A 23,665-nucleotide genomic window follows, 5' to 3' on the forward strand; every position below is an offset into this window, starting at 1 on the left:
GATTAGAGGGTTATGAAAATGCAGAATGCAATGCCCCACTAAGCTGTAAAGGCAGAATGATTGATGCTAGGGTTAGGGGATGTTTAAAAGGTAAACATTTATGTGGAAACTAAGGGTATTCAGTTTTGTGGAGAAAAGGTGGATCAATGGGATTAGAAAAATGAGATTAAAATCAAAAGAATTACATTTAAAAAAGGATTAAAATTAAAACGACTGCTTGTGGGGTATTGCTGTGCGCAATTGGCTGCTACGTTTTACCCGCAAAATACACAGTCAACTTTACAATATATTCTGTGAAGCACTTTGAGACGTCTCAATGACGTGATAGGGTGCTATAACAAATGAAAGGATTATTAGTATTATTAATTATTAAAAAATCTAGCATGATCTAATAAATTGGCCAAGCAGGCTGGATGTTTTGAATAACCTCCCCTGTTCATATGCTCCTAAAGTACAAAAAAAACTTGGGAGTATTAGCAGGGAAATTGTATAATTTGTGGAGTCATTCTCGATTGCTCTAGAGACATATTTCATAGTGTGGACACAGTTGTGCTTTGCACAAATACTAAATGCTGTTGCACACATCACTCAGGGTATATAAGTGACACCTAATTTAGTACCTGTGATGTCCTCAACAAAATCTTTGCATATTTTAGAGAGCACTTTGGTGTCACTCTTCACATTGGAGTTTACACCACCTCCGAATGGTGCAATGCTGTTTAACGTTTGAAAAAATATCTTGTATGTTACAATTGAGGATTGCAGCCTTCACAATAACTGCTTGTTTCATATTTAATATAATTTTTATTGTTACACAGCTTAATGGAGTTTGTCTCAATTACTTTAAGTCTGTTACATGATGCCTCTTACTCCATTGAATTTCTGTTTTGGTGTCATGAGTGTTCAGCAAATTATGTCATGTATATTTTTGTTCAGCTTTGACTCGCGTAGAAAAAACCAATAGTGCTGACACACTAAAAATAAATTCTGCCTCAGAACGTTAGAAAGATTATTCTTGCATCAAGAGTTGAGTAAGGCAATTCAATTCATCGTTGCTTGTACCATTGTTTGCAATACGTCTGCTAGTTGCTCTTGAGATTGGACAGTGAATGTGCAGCTATCTGATTTTCTTAGCCATTTCCTTAGCTACATTTCCTTAGCCATTTCCTTGTCGCATTTCCTTGGCTGTACAGTCTCTGAAAACAAATTATTTGAGCCTTCATATAAGCTGAACGTATCTTTAAATATTCTTGACTAATGATTATTATGATTTGTTGCACTTATCAGGTGAGAGAAGGCAGTGCTGGGTCATGTTTCAATCTTGTTTCTTTCCTTGCGTTCAGCATCAGTTTTTAGCATTCTCAGGCCAGATCTGGCAGAGCCATATCAGCCACACTTCCAATAACAACAACAACAAGATTACATTTGTATAGCACCTTTCATGTCGGGAGGACGTCCCAAGGCGCTGGACAGTGTACAGCATTTCAGGATAACAGGATCTATTTTGCAATATTTGCAGGACGATTAATTGGGATTTCTGAATGCTGCTAAAATATGAAAGAAGGCTGGCGGGAAAAACAGACAGCCTAGTGGGGTGAAGGAGATCTGTTCTTGATCACGTATGCAAGGCTGCAGGGAGAGAGTGGGGGAGTGGGACAAATTGCAATGGATCTTTCAAGGCCCAGTGGGCCAAATGACCTCCTGTGCTTTATGTTCTTTGATTCTATGTCTTGTTCTCAAGTATAAGACGTGGTTTGTCATTTTACAAATACTGAAAATTAAACCATTTTAAAACAGAAGTTGCAATTAATTCTACGCAAATGTGTAATGAATAATGCAAACGATCCTAACATGTATTATCTTCTGCCTCAGAAGAGCATCTCCAAGTGCTGTGCATCAGAGGCACATTTCAAATACCCACACAATCCACTTTTGTACAAGCAGCCAATAACGAACAGTTTCATCCCATTAGTCTGGGATGGAATTCAATCTCCAGATTTGCGAGAGTTCCAGCCTTGCACTACTCCTCTTAGATTACATTCTGACACTGTGGACTATTTGAAAGCAAATAATATAGGTCTCATACAGTGCCGAGAAGAAAAGGGGAATCTGATACATCACAGACCTGCTGCAGCCTTTTTCTTTCCATTTCCATCGAGGTTTGAACAGCTTTGATTTCCGCGGTGTGCTTCTTCACCAGCTCTTCCAGCCCTTTCATCAGCTGCTCTTTCAAACGAATCTTCTCCTCCTCAGCCATTCGTTTCAGCTTTTTCAGGTCCTCCTCATGCCTCTTCTGATGCTCTTCTTTCTCGCGAGTAAGAATCTCAATCACCTAAATACAGCAAAGAAATCGTTCAACCTCATACGTGGTGTCAGTGAAACTTTCCCAGGAGTAAATAACCATCTGAAGTATCAATGGATCATAAGTAACTTTTTATCCAGAAAATGCAACAAATCTTCCAATCATCAGCAACAGGTTATCCAGTACTGAATAACCTAAGTATCCTGTCAAACTCACCCCCTCCAAAAATACCCCACTTTCTTTCCCCGATCCTCTCTTACTCCACGTTTCGCCAACAAAATATATTCACTTTACAGTATATTCTATGAAGCACTTTGAGAAGTCTCAATGACATGATAAGGCGCTATACCAAATACAAGGATTATGATTATTATTTCTCCCACTTAGTGCTCCTTTCTTATTAGCCTCCCTGCCTCCTCTCCCTCCTGGGCCTTCCCACAACCTCTTCTGTTTTACTGTGGGGACCCTCCGCCTCATTATAACACACACCACGGCAGGTGTGGCAGCAGCCACCCTAACTGCCCCATCTCCCATTTCCACCACAGGGCCCACTGGTCCCAGCCTCCGGAGAGGACTTCTCTTCGTTTCGTCTTCTCCACAGCATGCATCCTTTCTCATATCAGCCTCTGCCAACCCATCATGCCCATCCTCATTAATCTCCACTGGATTCTTCTTTCCCGATAGACTGTCTAAGATCCTCATTACAACTTTCAAATGCCTCAACGCTCTTGCCTCACAAAAGCTCTACGATCTCCTACTCTCTCGCCCACTCCCTCCACTCTGCAAACCGTTGCCTCCTCTGCCCCATCATTGCCACTTTTCTCCCACTCTCTTCCTAAATCTCTGTGAAAGGAATGGTTAAAAGCAAAACGAATAAAGATTTGGGGGAGAGCGAGCCTGCCTGTATTACCTCGTCCCTATAGCAGTGTGTGGAGCATCTAATTACTGGAAAAAGATGTAAGGTGAGTTGATATATTTTTTAACTACAACAATAACAACAGGATTCCATTCATAGAGCGCCTTTCACGTCGGGAGGACGTCCCAAGGCGCTGTACAGTTGGATCAGGACCCGAGCCGGGGGGAAATGGTCAGGGTGAGGGGGGGGAAGGGAGAGAGTGAGTAGGGGGTAGAGAGTCGAGAGGGGAGCTGAAGGCACGGTCAAAGAGAAAGGTTTTGAGACCGGCCTTGAAGGAGGAAAGGGAGGAGGCGGCAAAGGCACTGGGGGATGGAGTTCCAGAGCCTCGGGGCTGAGAGGCTGAAGCCCCGGCCACCGATGATAGGGCAGTTGGGGCGGGGGATGTGGAGCAGACCGGAGCCAGAGGAACGGAGGGTACGGGCAGGTAGGTAGGGGGATAGTAGATCAGAGAGGTAGAAGGGAGCAAGGCCGTGAATGGCCTTGTAGGTGAGGATGAGGATCTTGAATTCGATCCTCTGGGGGATGGGGAGCCAGTGGAGGCGAGCGAGGGTGGGAGTGATGTGGTCGCGAAGCCTGGTGCGGGACAGTACACGAGCTGCAGAGTTCTGAATGACCTGCAGCTTGTGGAGGGAGGTGGCGGGAAGGCCGGCGAGGAGAGAGTTCCCATAGTCCAGCCTTGAGGTGACAAAGGCGTGGACCAGGGTTTCAGCAGCGTGAGGGGTGAGGTAGTGCCGTAGTCTGGCGATATTCCGGAGATGATAGAAGGCGGTGCCAGTTGTGGCGCGGATATGAGGGAGAAAGGACAGCTCAGGGTCGAACAGAACCCCGAGGTTCCTGACTGGCTTTGAGAGGTGGAGAGTGCAGCCTTGGATGCTGATGCTGTCAGCGCCTGAGGTGCGGAGGCGCTGATGCGAGCCAATCAGGAGGGCCTCAGTTTTACACACGTTGAGCTGAAGAAAGTTGTCTCTCGTCCAGGAGAGACAACTAATATGATAATGTGTTTTGTTGCAACAATCTAGCTTTTTAAACTGGTGGTGAACTGAAATCAACAAATTCTCCTCAGAACACAAAACTTTCTGTGTTGCTGAAGCCGGTAGTAATCTCTATCTCGACTCAATGGAGAAGTGTTTAGAAACGATCAATCTTTGCCAGCCTCAGGGAAGCATCTGCTTTGTGATTTCAGTTATCATGCTGTGATACAGGTTGACAGACGAAGTTTACACTGCAGCACAGATTCTGCATCACATTCCTACCACTGGTGTGTTGGATCTTCATTCACACATTTATAAATGAATATTTTTCCGCAAAGCAGCCTACAATACGTGCTACGATTACATCATTGCAGCACCAACGCTGTTGCTGTTTTCTCTTCTATTTACCGACATGGTAGAAAGGCAAGTTACCCATTACTTCCAACTCAAGGTGATGGCTATCCATACACATCAAGAAAGTTATGGTTTGCTCATGTACTCAGCATCATACAGACCATTGCACACAAAATTAAGCAAACATTAAGAATATAATTATGTGTGTTAGCCTGGCTCAGTGGTGTCATTCTGGCTCATTGATAACTCTTGTCTTAGAGTTAGAAAGTTGAGAGTTCAAGCCCAATGGCGGGAATTTGAACTCATTTAGTCTAGGCTGACACTCAACGCCTGGGTGTACTGCATTGCTGGAATTGCTGTTGGTTGGATGAAATGTTAAACAAAAGTTCTGTCTGCCTATTCTGCTGGATGTTAAACATCCCGTGGCACTATTCAAATACAGAAGGGAGTTTCTTCCAGTGTCCTGGCCAACAATCTTCTAGATAAAATTGTTCATTCACCTCATGGATGATTGTGGAATTAGCTGCTGCATTCGTTTAGAAAATACAGCCACTACACTTTACAGAATAAATCATTTGAAGTGTTTTGAGATGTCCTCCTGATGGGAATGCTCTACATCAAATGTGAGGATTATTATTAATGCGAGTCCTGTAGCTCAGTGGTTAGAGCACTCACTTTGCAAGCGAGAGACCTGAGTTCAATTCCAGGCAGGGCGAAACCTTGGGCAAGTTTCCTTACTCCACACACATAATAATAATCCCTCCAAAACCAAAAACAATAATAAATTGGTCATTTTCAATCCCCGACTGTTTGTGGGACACTGATGTGCGCAATTGGCTGCCGCGTTCGCCCACAAATATACAGTCAATTCACTTTACAATATATTCTGTGAAGCGCTTTGGGATGTCTAGAAGACGTGAAAAGCGCTATATCAAATGCAAGGATTATTATTATTATTATTCTATTACTCTACATCAAACTTTTCATGCCAATTATTTTGGTCCCTCCGCCTTGCCCCTCCTTCCCCACTTTTAGATAACAATTGAAGACCTTTCTCTTCGACCATGCCTGTGGTCACCTCCTCCCTCCCCATGGCTCGGCTCCATCACTGCTAAGTGCTCCAAGATGCTGCCCTGTAAATACAAGTTGTTGTTGTCTGGATTATACCTGCTTCAGCTGCTGGCTGTGTTCAGGCTCGTCATCTTTATTTCGCTTCTGGTCCCTGACTGATAACTGCTGCCGTATTTCTGATAGCCGATTCTTTAACTCCTCCACCCCTGCCAAAGCCTTTTGTTCAGAAGTGGAGAGAGCCTTTATTTCATCTGTACATGAGAAAGGGAGGCAATGAAACAACTGGAAGAGCTGTAACAAGTCAAAATTATCACAGTGCTGAGGAGCAAGCAGCAATGAGCACATTTCTCCCACGAAAGTATCAGTGTATTTGACATATTTAATGTAAAAAGAAAATCACAATAAACACGTTTCACTTTCGTATGTCCCATTGGCTCTAAAAAATGCTTGTATTTTCTAATAGTTAGGAAGATTGATGAGACACATATTTGCTCAGATGCATTAATATTACCCAGGTATCGGTTGGCTCATTGATGTTTTTATACACATAACCATACATGCAACTCAAACATGTGGGATCAGATGTGAACACCAGCGAAAACCACAGCAATTCAGATGTTCCATTACGTGACCCAAGTAGAAAGAGTTTACAATTTCTTCACTCAGGCAAACATTCTGACCAGTCATTCCCCATTTCTGGAGTAAAGTGCACAAGGCTGTGCATGTTGCATTCAGCCCTGAAACTGGCTGAAGATCTCTTAGATCTCTTACAGGCACATGAAGGGTGCTATATAAATGCAAGTTGTTGTTGTTGGCTCTGAAGAGCCTGTGTGAGATCAAGCTTCTGGATATCTGACTCGCTCTTGTTTCTGTGGATTGTGAGAAATCCACAAACCTTAGGTCTCTGCCACTGATGGGAAGAGGAATTATATCAAATGCAAGGATTATTATTATAACCAAGATATGTGACCCTTTCGTACCTCTTCCCTTGTGGTGTTTGCTGATATCTATCGTATCATGTGTATCTTGGAATTGTGTGCCATTATACCACAATTGTGCCTTGGAATTGTGTGCTGTTGTCCTGTAGCTCAGTGGCTAAAGCACTCGCCTCACAAGCGAGAGACTGGGTTTGATTCCTGGCAGGGCGAAATGTTGGGTAAGTTTTCTTAGTCCACACGCCTCTATTACTAGCAGTAAGTAGGAACCCGGTTGTTAGTCGATTGGTGGATCGCTTTTTCGGGGGTAATAATTCCTTGAGAAAAATAATAATAGTCATAATTTGGTCACTTCAATCTACGACTGTTTGTGGGACACTGCTGTGTGCAATTGGCTGCCACGTTTTGCCCACAAAATTTACAATCAATTCACTTTACAGTATATTCTGTGAAGCTCTTTGTGACGTCTCGAAGACGTCATAAGGTGCTACATCAAATGCAAGGATTATTATTAGAAAGTTAAGAAAATGCAAGATTTTAGTGTGCATGTACTGTACAATCTTATAAATAAATCATCTGAGAGCACAGAGTGGGGTCATTATGCGCAGAGTTTTTCTGTAGTGATAGAGTGAGATACTTTAAATAATAATAGCAGTCCTATTTAGAGTACTGTAGTTACTAATTCACCTTCTTGACTTGTTCTGTGTAGCATTAACAATGGCGTTGTACCTGCTTTATGCAGTATTTCAGCCTCTTGTTCCAAAAGCTTCTCTTTCAAGACTTGTATTTCATCATCCATCCTTTTCAGGTTTGTGTTTGATGTTGCAGATTTCTTCTCTGTCTTTTGAAGCTGTTTTTCCAGATCCTGAATACCCATATTAAAAAAAATTAACATGAGAACATAAGAAATGCTAGGTGAAAAAAGACCAAGGTCCATCTAGTTCGCCTTCCACCTTTCTGGCGGTTACATGCACATATGTCCCAAACTACCTGTGTACTATATCCCACAATGTTATTTCCTAAACGAATACTATCTCACCTGTACTTGTGCACAATGAAAGCACAAGGTAAAGAGCATATGAACTTTTTTTTAATCTTAGTTTTCCGCTAGTGGACTTAATTGCTGTCACTCGCTGCATGATATTTGAGTGCCATTTCACAGGATACAGGCTACAAATGTTACCACTGGGGTCAAAGCAAGATGGCAACACCAAAAACTTTGGAACTGGCTTTGGGTCCAACCATTGTGCCGAAGATGATGTTGGGGATGATTGACACTTGTTGCCAGTCTTCCAAATGAAGACGACATTTGAGAACTTCCCAAAATTCTGCACAATCTTAAATGCAAAAATTTAGATGATGATTATTTCTAGATCAGAAAAACGCTACAAAAGAATCACGTCATGTAAACTAGTTGATCATGAATGACACTGACATAGTGGCTGGATACTGTGCTTTGAGATGTAGAAAGCTCTAGTTGTGCACCTTACCTGTACTCTGAGCTCCGCAGTGTTGAGCAGCTCCTGCAGTCTCTGACACTGGTTTCTGGATTCCTTCATCTTCTGGCCTTTAGCATCAAGGTCATTCTCCAGTTTCTGCAGTTTTATCTGTAAGGTCGTCTCTTGTGTGTGGAGGTTCTTTTTCTGTTCAATTTGCCATTGTTTCAGCGTCTCGGTCACTGACTGCTGCAGAGCTTTTTTCAGAGCTTCCAGCTCTTTTTGATGAGAAGACTGTAGCTTATTCACTTTTTTCTCAAAATCCATTGTTAGTTTCTTTTTCTCGGATTTGAGGCATTCCATCTCTTGATTTAAATCCAGAATTTCCATTTTGTGCTTTTCTTCCAATTTATACCTTTCGTCGAAACTGCCCCTTAGTGCCTTACATTTTTCCTGCAGGCTCTCTGACTCTTGGTTTATTTTAACAATCTCTGTTATTGCTGACTGCTTATCCTGTTCTAACCTGCGCTGTATTTCCATGAAGTGCTGCAAGTTGTTCTCAAACTCCTTCTTGATGTCAAACATCTCCCTGGATAGAGCCATGATTTTCTCCGCGTGGTCTCGCTCCATGTTCTTTTCCCGCTCCTCAACCTGCTGTTTGTACATCTCAAAATTAGTCAAGATGTCGTCTTTGAGTTTCTTGTGCTTCTCCAGGGCCTCTTCGAGGCTCTGGATCTGATGCCGCATGTCCATCTCTTCTCCCATTCTGCTCTTGTATTGTAAAATCTTTCCTCTTGTTTCAGAAAAAATTTTCTGGATCTCCTCCTGGTGAGCTTCCTTAAGAGCCTGTAGGGAAGCCTCATGCTCATCACTTTTGGTATTGAGTGCATACACAACCTATTGAGACATCAGAGGAAATGATTACAATAATAATAACGACAACAACAACTTGTATTTATATAGCGCACCTCACACAGGGTAGCATCCCAGATTAACTTGGGTCGATGTTGTTTTGATGTTGTCACTCAATGAGAAGGGTTGTGTGCCTGAACTGTGGACAGGAAGGACAGTGGCGATGCTCTCCACCCATTTCATGCTGAGATGCTTTGCCCACCGGGAAGTTTGCGGGAAGTTTCTTATACCTACCATCCACCTAGTGAGAGCTCATTGGACGTTGAACAACTAACTGGTGATTATCCTCCTTGAAAAGGAGGTAAGTGGGTCTCCTGGGAGTTGAACTGGCTCCAAGGTGACATGACTGGCAATGGAATGTTGGAATCGAGCCAACCCTCTGTGGTGGTCTCAGTAGTCCAGTTCCTGAGCCGGGCGGGTCTACAGTATTCCAGGGCACTGCTGATGAGCCAGCCTGGAGTCCTGTAGCTCGGTGGTTAGAGCACTCGCTTTGCAAGCGAGAGACCTGAGTTCAATTCCAGGCAGAGGGCGAAACCTTGGGCAAGTTTCCTTACTCCACACAGAGCCTAATAATAATCCCTCCAAAAAAACAAAAAACAATAATTAAATTGGTCATTTTCAATCTACGACTGTTTGTGGGACATTGCTGTGCGCAATTGGCTGCCGCGTTCGCCCACAAGTATACAGTCAATTCACTTTACTGTGTTCTGTGAAGTGCTTTGGGACGTCCTCCCGACGTGAAAAGCGCTATATCAAATGCAAGTATTATTATTATTATTATAAACTACAAGAACAAACCTCAAGCAATTACAAGCCTGGTGTGGATCCCGAGATTGGATTACTTTCACTTTCATTATAAAGTCACAACATTCTACAATAAATCCTGTGATGTGCTTTGATACATTTTCAACGACATGATAAGGCACTATATCAAATGTAAGGATTACTATTTTTATTGTTATTATTTCCTTGAAATGATGCCAGGTGCTATTACCTTTGATGATATACACCACTAATCTAATAGGGTGATTTAATTTAATCCGGTGCGAGCTCCATCCTGCTGTAAGCAGCTGCTGGTATTATATATCCAATTAATTGTGGTGACTTCACATGGAAAGATTAACGATCACGATGATCAGTGCTGCAAATTTATAAAGAATCAAACCGTAGCTGATTGCAGGAAAATTCTACAATACAAACAAACCGGATATAACTTGCTGTGCCATTTCTCTGTTGAGGATTGAACAGTGGACCCTTGTTTATCCTTGTCCCAATTGTCTGCCTTCCTCATATATGGGAATTTATAGTTTATCTACAATATAATGTTGTTCATCCTTAAAAGGTCCCAAGGTTATATTTTGTTACTTTCAAATGATCAACAAACTTTTTTTGTGTAGTAGTGCACTTCAAAGGATTAAACTGGTAGTTTCACACCTCATAAAATTTTATATTGGGTGGCCATATTGTTATTTATTGGTTGCAAAGAATACATTTCAATGATTGAATGAGTGCTAGAAATTATAATGATTTAGCAACATGACAATAAATAGAGTACTTTGTCACCTTGCTAAATCTGCTACTTTCCAAATGAATCAGTCTGCTGTTCATTAATTTCAATGTATGTTACAATTAAGAATACGATTTCGCAGGATTCAACTGAACAAGAGAATTTTGTACCATGGAAAGACTGCACAAATTAAATTTGCACCTAAAGTACAAATCCCTGAAGAGTGGCAATTATAGGGACAGCGGTGCGAGCTAAGACAGAAAATCTCAGTTCTCATCCACCGATGACCTTTGGAGAATCATTGGCAATGTTTGTGACTGAGTAAACATAAACCTGCCAATAACCAACATGAACAATAAGCTGATCAAGATGTACATTAGAAGCAGTAGCATTTTGTTTTGTGCAGCTGGGTGTCTGACACATGCATCTCCATATTTAAAAATGTCTAGGCTGGATTGAGCGTTCCATATACCACTAACACATGGAAACTTCCCTGTATTGGAATGGAATGTTCACTCTCTCTTTGAAGAGATACATCCCAGTTATATAAATCTGGAGCCTTAGGCACAGCTGACAAGAGACAAGGTTTGGAGACCCCAGAGTGTGCGTTGAGGTACTCCTGTTGTTTAACAAGCTAAAACAGCATGGCTTGCTATTGGGAGCACTGTCTATTAAGCTATCCAACTGCTCATCCAGCTACACCACCCTACCTATTAGGGCTTTAGCTTGCATGGGTAACAGGAGCAGAGTGGGAAGAATTCCTGCTCCCAATGATTGGGAGAAATCCACTTCTCTTTTCAAATAGTTGAATAGTTTTTCATGTCCACCTAAACAGGTTTAACATCTCATCCAAATGACGGCACTCCTGACAATGCAATGCTGCCCCAACAATGCATTGAGGTGTCAAACTGGACTGTAAGCTCCAATTCATGACATGGGGCTTGAACCCAAAATCTTCTGAGACAGAATCAAGAGAACTATCAACTGAACCAGAAAACACCTGGCTGTCAGTATGATAGTATGGCACACTGCCTCACAGATGAATTTTAGGCAACCTACTTTTGGAGTAGATTTTCTTTAAGTGGGCATGTTTGATGTACATTAACATGCCAGAACAAATCCCTTATGAAAGAATCCAATGAAAAATCAATGTATATTGTACTTTATCAATAATCCTTGCATTTGATATAGTGTCTGATTTAATATAGTGTCTGCCTTGCATTTGATTTAGCTAGTCGTGAAGACTATGTATTATTCAATTGAAGATGTATTTTTCAGATCGTAAAAAATTATCTGAAGCTTAAGAACAATATCTATTATCATTACTATGTACAAATGTATTATCTGATTAATAAAAGGAGATAAAAGCATCTCCCATCCAATGCTAGTTGCTTGCCACTTTTCATGATTCTATAGTCAGGCAAAAGTGGTTTGGGAAATTTTTGCCTAATGAAACACAGAGGAACGACATGAGTTACATTATCACCTCAGCCTGGTCAACAGATGAAGCCCTGCTTGAGTGTTGCTTACTGGCATCTGATCATCGAATAGCTTGGCAGCAGTTAGGAACACAGGTACAGGAGTTCAGCTTTGTTTTCATCTCACCCTTCCAGAATACCCATATGACCATCTTCCTAATATAGTACCAAGCTGTTCCTTGTATGAGTCCAGTGTCCTGGCCTGCAACACTCTTCCTGGCAATCCATTCCAGCCATTAATTACCTCCCCGTGCCTGTCCTGAAAGTGTCCTTCACATCAATGAAGTTGTCCTCCCTTATCCTGCTGCTGTATATTGACAAATGGGATTAAAAGCTCTTCAATCATTTAACCATATGGCAGCACCAGTTGGTGGTCTGAGCTCCTGTACCCGTGTCCCTCACTGCTGTCAATCTGTTCCACGATCAGATGCAAGGAAGCGAGACTCAAGCAGGGCTCCGTCTATTGACCAGGCTGAGAAGTGATAATGAAACTCGCAAGGCATGTTAAATGAAACGAGGGAAATTACAGAAAGTTTGCAAGTTTCCCACTGTTCAGAGGTTCCAGACTTCTAATGGTATGCAAAGCAAAGTTAAGGTAAATGCCAAATTAATGCTATTTGACAAAAATCTCATCTTCATGTGAATCACCAATGATGTTCAGTAGATTATTATTGCAACTATACTGCAAGGTATTTTAAGCTCCTTCCTGCAGAGAGGAAAGAGCAGAATAAAAAAGTGTAACTTGAAATGGTAAAGCAGCTGTTGGGGACAACATTCTCACATACATGACTGTGCATCCGATATAGAGCCATGTTACAGCTGTCGTCAGTGCCGAGAGCCACTAGACTAACAGAGCATTGATATCCCCATATGCCAACACACCCAGACTTCTACTGTATAACAAAGCAGCAATGATCTATGCATGACCGCTTATCACTTAGCATGACAAACAAAATATTACCCTTCTTGCAGTTAATTTCCTATGTAGCTTGCTGAACAGTATTTTAAATCGAGGTATCCCTTTCTAAAATTGTTACTGTATAAGAATAACTACAGTAAACTCTGGATAACTTGATCCTGGCTTAATTTGGCGCTATTACGTAAGTCCCCATGCTATGAATATTCCGGCCGCTTCCTATGCAAAATGTTAATAAGCAACTTGTCACTTTGCTTAACACGTAACTACTCACATTCTAGAAATTCTTGTAAGTCCTTACAATATAAAATTGATCAGATAACAACAACAACAAAATTGCATTTGTATAGCGCCTTTCACATTGGGAGAACGTCCCAAGGTGCTGGATAGTCAGTGTTTCGGAACCGAGCTGGGGGTCGGGGTTGGGGAGGGTGGAGGGCGGGGGGGAAGCAAGATCGAAAGCACGGTCGAAGAGGAGGGTCTTGAGATGGGTCTTGAAGGAGACACGGGGGGGGGGGGGGGGGGGGGGGAGGCAGAGGGACTGCGGGATGGAGTTCCAGAGTGTGGGGGCAGAGTGGCAGAAGGCCTGCTGTTTCAAGCACAAAAAAGCAAGTCTACAAGGTCATTTTATCTCCAAAACAAGAAGCAACTTTGCCTTTGTTTACCAATTTGAACCATGTTATTCATCTATTTGAAGATGATTTCAGATACAGACAATTAGCTCACTAAGTTCAACTTGCACAATTCATCCATCATACTGTACTGTCTCCGGCATTCAGAGTAACACAGTAACCCGTCATAGGTTCACTGAAAGAACATTTGTTCTTCGCAATATTGTCCCATTTTCAAAAACCTTTTGATAACACTGGTGTTAATAAGTAGACATTAAACAGAAAACCCATCAAGCTGGACTCACAGCTCATTCATCGTACAGTCAATATCTTTGTGAAGAACTAATAAGAACTAGTAACATTAAGTCATTGTAAGTGTATGTCAGCTCACTTATCCCCCCACTGTCCTGTGCTGAAACTTCCTGTCTATTAATAATGTTCAGTGAACCATGTCCCAGTTCTATTAGAGCATCCTCACTGCCTAGATAGGTAGTTGCCTGATATTCCCTGCCAGTCTATCATTATTAAGGATGTTGCTCCAGATCTTCCTTCTGCCCTTTAAGGCAGTGTGACTCTACAACCATTGCCAGTATATTGTAACCATATTCTCTCGAATCTTCCTGTTGTGCTGTATTTCTGTATCAGCTACTAAGAATTTACTATGCTCAGTGGGCACATTGAATTGTGTAGAGTTAACCCTCGCATGAGTATGTATCAAATGTTTACATTTGCTTGTCTGATTGGATGGATTCAGGATTACTGTACAAACACTTATTTATTTACTGTCGTGAATTCAATAATTCCTCCTTCAATCAAAATGGACTGGCAATTTGGATTTGATCCTTATTCGCAGTCAAAGTACATACAAGACTTGATACAAATGGACTGAAGTCTCGGATGTTATCCAACATAATGTCAACTATTGCTGACAAATTATTGACCTTGTAATTTTAGTAGCTACTACAGAAATACAGCAAACAGGAAAACTCAGGAGACTAGTATTAGGCGCAAATTGGTGAAATGTCTGACAAGCTTCCAACTACTTGACCAAGGCTGGCTGGTCTGTCATCATCAGTGCCTTAGTGCATCTGGGCATGAACTGGAGCACAGAGACTGCCACAGAAGATGGGCTCAATTTTGACATTTTGTTGCCAAGCACTCACATTGAGCCAGTTCAGCTCCAAGAAGATTCTGCTTACATCCTCCAATGAGGATAATCACTGACAGAAACAACAACTTGTAATTATTTATTTACAGAGAGAAGGGATTTGCATTCATATAGCACCTGATCAAGCCAAAACATTTTAAAGCACTTCACAAGTAATTACGTTCAAGTGCAATACGTTTTTTTGTAGACAAATGCGGCAGGAATTTTGGGCACAGCATTTAAAGCCAATCTGGAATATTGTTAGGCAGGAGATCAGAAAAAAAATTCTTCTCTTTTTGAATAGTATCATAGGACATTAATGTCCAATTGAACAGCTAGACGGGACCTTGGTTGAACATTCCTTCCAATGTATAGCACTTCTGGTTCTGCAGTACACACCTCCCTCAATATTGGACAGAAGTGTCAAGCGAGATTGTGAGCTCATATCCAAATGAAGACACAGAACTCACAACCATCTGAAACAAAGAGCAGAATGCTAGCAACTGGTCCACGATAACACCGGTGTGTATTTCTCAAATGTAAGCGTGCCATTTACACACAATATACATTTATACCAAGTTTTAGTAAAGTGATTTTGGAGACAGCGTCTGAAGCTTGTAATATTATTTGAGACTTTTTAAAAAAAAAACAAGAATAAGATAACTTTAGATCTGCCGTGTTCGAATGCTGATACCTTGTGTTTTCCTCAGTGAGGTATGAATTACACAACTAAATTAAGGCAATAAAATTAGCGATTCAAGATCAAATTTTGCTGGAAATAACTCATTAATTGGATCGAAAGTGATGGTGAGGAAGTGCAGTATTTGACATGAGAAGAATGTAAATCATGATATTTGACAGCAGTAATAATCTTTCAGGCCATGTTTACTGAAATCATATATGTTATTGAGATGCAAGCTGAAACAAAGGATTTGATTTTTGGGTTAGTAATTATTAATAATAATAACAATAATAATAATCCTTACATTTGGTATAGCACCTTTTATAATGGGAGTATGTCCCAAAACCCTTCACAGAATATTCTGTAAGATGCAATGACTGTGTTTTGTGGGTGAAATTGTCCCTTAGGAGCATAAAGTGGGTGATCACCCACAAATTACACAGTCACTACACTTTACAGTAAACCTGTGAAGCGCTTTGAGATGTCCTTCCCGTAAAAAGGCGTGATATCAAATGCAAGGATAATAATAATAAATACTAATTAGGACCTGCTACACAAGTAGCAATTGAAGTGAAATCACAAACAAACTGTCAGATGTTCACAATGTGAATTAATGATGGCAGAGTGAATGATGCAATTGTGCACATTTGATCCTTCACTTCCCACGAGGAGAGCAAGCTTAAGCTTCTGCGTTATCCTTTCCAGTGGTCTATGTCTCCATAGAGACCAGAATGCTGTATTTCCACAGGAACATTATTCACAAAACTTAAGAAAAAGCTTTAGCCTTAATTTAATTTAATCCTTGGAAGACCGCAACTGCATTTTCGCAGTTAAAACATTGCAGTTGTTTTTTTTAAAAAGTGAATACTTTATAACCTAGAAAGTTTATCTTATTAATAAGCTACAAATAGAAGCCTGTCCACTGATCTGATACAATACTTTATCATTCATCAACTGAATCTTTCACGTCGGTGTCAGTGGTGCTATCTCCAGTACACATAATACAAACACAATGGGGAAACATTGTATTTGTATTATATTTTAATAACAATAATTCTTGCATTTGATATAGTGCCTTATCACGTCTTCGAGACGTCTCAAAGCGCTTCACAGAATGTGAATTGACTATTTTGTGGGAGAAATGTGGCAGCCAATTACACACAGCAGTGTCCCATTATTATTTTAATAATATCCAAAACAAGCAGTGGGAAAACTTGCCAGACAGCAAGATGATGGCAAGTTTTAGCTGGTGAGACTCCAGCAGTACCCCAACGCACCCTCTGGGGTCCCCAAGCCTTGGCTCTTGCCAACCAGCGCCTAATACTTTCCAGAATTAGGTAAACAGGATGTATCGCTCCAGGGAGAGAGTGCGCATTCCATTCCAACAAGCTATCTCTGGGATTTCCACGTGTAGGTGGGATGCATGGAAATCTCAGCTTGGTTTGGATACTATTAAGCATGATCATGAGTTTCGGCATCTGTCAAGGATCAAATAATCATAGATTGTTACAGCACAGAAATAGGTCATCTGGCCTTTCAAATCAGCACTGGTGTTTATCTCCGCACCTAATCTGATTCCGCTCTTAGGTTCACTCCTTCAGAGTCATGTTTACATTTGGTAAATTCTGCGAGAATCAACTATGGAGATATGAAAAAAGGATTTAATTGTTACCTCGGACACAATGAGCTGACTTTTTTTTATTTTGGGGTAGTTAGCGGTGTTTAATAATGTATTCCTTTGGTTAATTAGCACAAGCAACACTACAAACTTTAGCCTAATCTATTGGTCCAGAAGCCATGAATTTGATTTGTTCTAGTCAAATGGCTCACATCCAAATGTGAAGAGGATAAACTTAAATAATTGAAAATAACTTACTGGTGGTGACTTCAAATGCAGTGGTTCAGAAAAATGTTTGAATATTTTTAATATTTAATATTTTTTCCCAACTCGACTCGCTGCCCAGATTAGAGCATCTGCCAGATGCTCTAATGTTTTTCTTATTTTCAAAGTAGTGCTTTAGATATCTTGGGGAATTACATAATTTTTCTGAAGTATCTTAACATGGAGAAAAAAGCACACCCTGAAAGAGAAATACATTCACAACTTTCTGAAAAATTAAGCATATGTTAACTTCACACGAAATAGAAAATATGATTCCGCAATGTAAAGATTGCTCAATTTGTCTCAGTTCAATTTCATTTTGGAAACAAATGCTCTTTATTCATTTGATGTTCACCAACATCACAGAGGGACCCTGAAGGTGCAGTGTATAATTTGAACAATGTAACTCTTGCCAACATAGTTTATACAAATGAGGTCGCAGCTGTTCCTTTGTGAATGATCTCAATCTCCTTGACTACCCAGCCCCAGATGAGACATATGCTTAAGTTTACAAAAGTCTGCCCTCTGCCTAGAGAAACTTACTGATACACAGAAGCGAACAGTAACAACAACAACTTGCATTTATATAGTGCCCTTCAAGTGGAGCAATGTCTCAGAGCATTGAACAATGACACAGTCTGACAATGAGCTGGGGACCAAAGGCGCAAAGAAAAGAGTGATCGAAGCCTAGAATCCTAAAAATATTTGCCCTACTGGATTTATTTTTCTTCCACTTATTGATGGTACATATTAGCACCACACAAATGGAATTTAATGCGTGGTATTTCTTACACGGATTTCTTAATAAGGAGTCTGAGTTACACAAACAGAGATTCCTTCCAGTAACCTAATGTTTGTCATGTCAATCCACAGAAACCCTGATCCAGCACAATCTACAATCCTTCCAGAGCAGAGTCAACAGGAATCTGAATAAAACTCCTTACCAGAGACCCCACTATCTGGTTATATCCAACTCTCACAGGACGTACTGTAAGGCATCATTCAAAAGAAGTTTGTACAAAATTAGTAAAGTATAGATGAAAGATTTGACAGAAAGCATTCCCTCAAAATGCTACTTGTGGATTATTTGTGCAACAGCACAAAATTGTACTTTATACTAAATAAATTTTTTTCTACACTTTGAAAGCACAGGGGAAAGTATTTTTTTAAAGTATTTCTCCCGCCTCCCATGTTTCTTATTTTTTTGAGTGCCTCGACAAGGACGAATACAAAGAGGAACGGCTTCATGTGTCTCATGTGCCGATGCTCCTCTAAAAACTGCTATTTTATCCAGGACTCGTTCTGCGATTGCAGTTATCAGTGATTACTTGTAAAAAAAAACGACAAAAATAGTCACAAAGAAACTCCTACAATATGGTCCTCAGCGATGTCACCAGGAGACTGGAGAAAAATTATCCATTATGATTTGTTAACAAGTTTTTAATGAACATAATTGGATGATGTGGCACCTGGACAGAAATGTTTGGAAAGGCTGATTTTCAGGCAGTGGAGAGTGGAGAGGAATGTTATGTGTGCTTTCAGCAATGTTACAAGAGTCTTCACTGACAGTTCTATCCAAACATCAGATTCTTTCAAAAAAAAATTGATTTTAGACTTCAAACCCGGTCTCTAATCTACTGGATCATTCCTACTTCTGGTAACTGGACACAGTTACAGCTGGTAACTTCATTACCAGTAACCGCTGGTAACTTAATTTTTTCAACTAATGGTTACTAACAATAAAGGCCAGTGACTGCTTGACATCTCTGTCTCAGTCGAAGGGAGTCACTCTCAGAGTTTGAGAGATTGAAATAAACAATTGGCAGTAATTAGGAGCTATCATACAAATCTCCTCATTGCTTGTCATTACTAACGGCAGGGATAAGAACAGCTGATCGTCTCTCTGCCACAATAACTGGAATGATTTCCCTAGATCTTGCTCACGATACATGAAGATACACAAATACATACAGTATGCACACGCTAATGTGACTGAAAATGTTGGTACTTGATTGTATGAATAAATTGGATGACTATCTGACAGGTAGAGTAGGCAAGGTCCATCAGGCAGATGTTTCACTTACTGAAGCAGATCGTGTACCACCATCAGCAAAACATTACAATTTCAAATGGCAACAGTAAATGAGTCTTACGGGAAAATAATACTCTGGCTAACCAGGATTTTGATTGTCTTCTACATATGTTGCTGATACACACGCAGGAGCAGATTAAGAAAAATCAGTTACTAAGCGACAATGGCACGCATAACATTGAACAATGTCGCAATGATTCAGTGCTTAACAAATCACTACAGTACTGCATTAGAACAACTCTCCAAAGAATGGTAGCCCATCACAAGCAAATATATCCCTAATGGCTTTATAGTTATTGCTGGCAGGTGGACCAAATTGCTTTGTACCATTGGAATCCAACTGTTCAATTTAGATTACCTAGCATATACTACATAACATGTAGGCCATTCGGCCCTTCGAGCCTGCCCCGCCATTCAATCATGACTGATCTTCTAATCTAACTCCAGCTAATAACCTGACCCTGCCTTATCCCCATATCCCTTAATGCCTTTTGCAATAAGAAATCTATCTATCTCAGTCTTGAATATGTTCAAGGACTGAGAGTCAACAGCCCTTTGGGGTAGTGAGTTCCATACATTCACCACCCTTTGAGTGAAGAAGTTCTTCCTCAACTCAGTGCGAAAGGGCTGGCCTCTGATTTTAAGGTTGTGTTAGAAAATAAAATCAGCCAAATCTGCAAGGAAATAACGCTAATTCCTCTAACCAGATATCAGACTGTTTTATTATAATTTGTTCGTTATTCCCCAATATCCCGATGGGTCAGACCAAAGGCCGATACAATCAACAGATCTTATAACAGAATAACACCACTATAGATATCTCGAGTTCAAGAGTTCAACACTGTGTCTTTCCAGCACACAAGCTTGATTCTTCATGCTTTCAGTCTTCTTGCTTACAGCTTTCAATCTTGCATCTGATATCCTCAGTCTTAGTGTTTCCAGCTCTCAGTCTTCCATCTCTGTATCCTTGTCTTCACGACCCGGGACGGCTCCATCTCCCGTATCCTTGTCTCCGCGACCCGGGACGGCCCCGTACACAAAGTTATCGGAACTCTTATACCAATGTTCATCCAATCATGGTGCGGATATTAGATCACCCGGTCGAAATCATGCTGGGTTCACGTGAACACCTCATGGGGTGTACGTGCCTCACACACACAAACACACTGTCCTTGAGACAGTCCGTTATCTTGTGTACGTGCAGGGAGTTTCAGTCCAGCTGCCCACAACACACTTAACTTAAAAGTTAACCCGTTCGCAACATCTATTATGATTCTAACATTATACAAAAAGTGTAAATTCTAACAGTTGTGACCCCTGGTTTTAGTTTCTCCAACCAGGGGAAACAATCTCCCACTATCTACTCTATCATGCCCTTTGATGATCTTATAGGTTTCTATAAGATCCCCTCTAATTCTTCTATATTCTAGAGAATATAGGCCCAAATTGGTGAGCGTATCCTCGTAACTCAACCTCTTCATCCCTGGTACTAACCTAGTAAATCTACGCTGCACCCCCTCCAAGGCAAGTACATCCTTCCTTAAATGAGGAGACCAAAACTGGACACAGTATTCCAGGTGTGGTCTCACCAGGGCCCTATACAGTTGCAGCAAGACTTCCCTACTCTTATACTCTAATCCTTTCATAATGAATGCTAACATAACGTTCGCCTTCCTAATTGCTGCTGCACCTGCAGACTAACTTTCTGTGATTGGTGTACAAGGACTCCCAAGTCCCTCTGGACGCGAACACATTCCAATCTCTCCCCTTCTAAAAAATAACCCGCTCTACTGTTTTTGCTACCTAGGTGGATGACTTCGCACTTCCCTACATTATACTTCATCTGCCACCTACCTGCCCAATCACCTAACCTATCTATGTCTCATTGCATTTTTTTAATGTCGTCCTCTGTGTTGACACTTCCTCCTAGTTTTGTGTCATCCGCAAATTTAGATATATTAACTTCGATGTCCTCATCTAGATCGTTGATGTAGATGGTAAATAGCTGAGGCCCAAGGACTGATCCTTGTGGCACTCCACTAGTCACATCCCGCCAATCTGAAAAGGACCCGTTTATCCCTACTCTTTGTTTCCTACCCGTTAACCATTCCCCAATCCACGTTAATATGCTCCCCCAATTCCATGGGCCCTTATCTTTTGGACTAACCTTTTATGTGGCAACTTATCGAATGCCTTCTGGAAGTCCAAATAGACCACATCCACTGATTCACCCTTATCTAGTTTACTGGAAATATCCTAAAAAAACTCTATGAGATTTGTCAAACATGACTTCCCTTTTGTAAAGCCATGTTGACTTGGCCTAATTATATTGTGCTTCCCTAAATACTGCACTACCACATCCTTAATTAATGATTCTAAAATGTTTCCTATCACTGATGTGAGACTAACTGGCTTATAGTTCCCCATCTTTTCCTTTCCACCTTTTTTAAATAGTGGTGTGACATTTGCGATCTTCCAATCCATGGGGACTGTTCCAGAATCCAAGGAATTTTGGAAGATCAGACACAAGGCCTCCACTATCTCATAAGCTACCTCTTTTAAAACCCTGGGATGCAAGCCATCTGGACCAGGGGATTTGTCACTTTTTAGTGCTAACAGTTTCCCAATCACCAATTCTCTACTAATGAAAATTTCCCTAAGTTATCCCTTTCCTTATCCCTTTGGTGCATTTCTATTGTTGGTAGACTTGTTGTGTCTTCTAGGGTGCAGACAGATGCAAAGTACCCATTTAGGGACTCTGCCATGTCCTTGTCCCCCATTACAACTTCTCCCGTCTCTGACTGAAGTGGACCTACATTTACCGTCACTAGCCTATTCCTCTTGATATATTTGTAAACACTTTTACAATCAGACTTAATGTTCCTAGCTAGCTTACTACATTGAAAACACTAAATGCTCAGTGATAGTCATTGAGTGACCCCGACATCCTTAAAAACTAGTTATGTAGTGACTTACCTTATTTTGTCTCATGCTCTCTGGTAGTGAATTATTTATACAACATGGGTTCTTTATTTGCAATGTTCTTTCGAATTTTCTTCTTCAAATAACAGCATAGAGAAGGGAGGGGGCTGAAGAATGGGAACTTCTCATGGAATGTGTTGTAGAAACTGTTATGAAACATCACATCTTCCATCTATTCCTAAAGACTAGGCATTGATGTAACCTTGCACAATCTTATTGGGAGCAGGGATTCTTCCCACTCAGCTTCTGTTGACCCTGCAAGCTAAATCCCTAATACACACAAGCAGGAGCAGATTATCCCTATCCCTAATAGATAGGGTGATCCTAGCTGGACTAACAGAAGGAAGTTGTCAAAACAATATTTTTTTAGCTGGTTTAGCTGTGTCTGGATTGGAATGATCACTTGCTCCCTGGAGGAATGCCCTGAAGAATTTGGAACTGGCACAATCATTGTGCAAAGTGGAGGGAGTTGAGGGTCTCACACCAGCAGACCGTGCTTAAAAATCAGTGGAAAAATGCAATGCTTCATAACAAACTCAGTACATTCCTGAACATGCTGAGTGGGTTATTGCATTTTTCACCCTGGGATGTTCCTAAATTACTGAAATTACACATTGCATTAAAGAATATAAGAACATAATGATTTGCGAAATCCATCTAGTTCGTCTTCCACCATCTTGGCAGTCGTTTGACATATCGTGTCCAACTATATACTGTATCCTGAGATATTATCTTCTAGCAGAAATCTATCTAATTTGTTCTTGAAACACACAACATTTTCTGCTTCCACTGCCTCCTTAAGGAACCTGTCGCATAAATCCTGGGAGATGTATCCTATTTGATTAGGAATTGCTGTAGAACTGATAGCATTACAACAGGACTTAGGTTTCAGGAAAATTAATTCCAGTGTTGAAAGCAAAAAATAACCTGAAGAAGTTGCATCCTGCATACCTAGTAATGGAAAAGGTGCAAGTTGGCAAGAACCAAGACTTGAAGACTCCAGAGGGTACTGCTATTTAACCAACTAAAATCACATAGCTTGCCATTGAGGGAACTGGCTGGCAAGTTTCCTGTTCCTTGTCCAGTTAGAACAATTGTATCCCTTTGGGGATTTGGGTTGCAGGTTTAGCAGGAGCTGAGTCAGCAGACTCTCTGTCCCCAGCGACTGTTAACAGCCCTGGAGTAATGGCTCCTCAAATAAGCATGTTTCCAGACAAATGAAGCAAATGAGTAAAGCATCACTTCTTAAATCTGTAAAGTGCTCTTTGATCTCAGATATGGCACTTAATTAAACAATCATTACCTTCACAAAGCTTTGACTTGTATACTACCTATGGACTCTTAGGCAGTGATGTATTTGTTTTGATGATCTCTACTTTTCCTATGTGGCAGATCATTTAAGGGCTGAATTCCATGTGCACATATGCATGTATCTATGTATTTTATGTATTGTTAAAATAATAGGTTTCAT

At 40.8% G+C, this 23,665-nt stretch overlaps 1 protein-coding gene across 1 annotated transcript in view; it reads right to left on the reverse strand.

Moving 5' to 3' along the window:
- Positions 1-23,665, reverse strand: part of LOC103175809 (protein FAM184B) — an 83,442-nt gene that overhangs the window by 30,456 nt on the left and 29,321 nt on the right. Inside the window, 4 exon segments of the mRNA XM_007889027.2 lie at positions 2,126-2,332; positions 5,711-5,865; positions 7,279-7,414; positions 8,040-8,882. Coding sequence (XP_007887218.2) covers positions 2,126-2,332; positions 5,711-5,865; positions 7,279-7,414; positions 8,040-8,882 — 1,341 coding nt within the window.

The sequence above is a fragment of the Callorhinchus milii genome, unplaced genomic scaffold (assembly GCF_018977255.1).
Source record: "Callorhinchus milii isolate IMCB2004 unplaced genomic scaffold, IMCB_Cmil_1.0 Scaffold1, whole genome shotgun sequence".
NCBI classification, from domain to species: Eukaryota; Metazoa; Chordata; class Chondrichthyes; order Chimaeriformes; family Callorhinchidae; genus Callorhinchus; species Callorhinchus milii.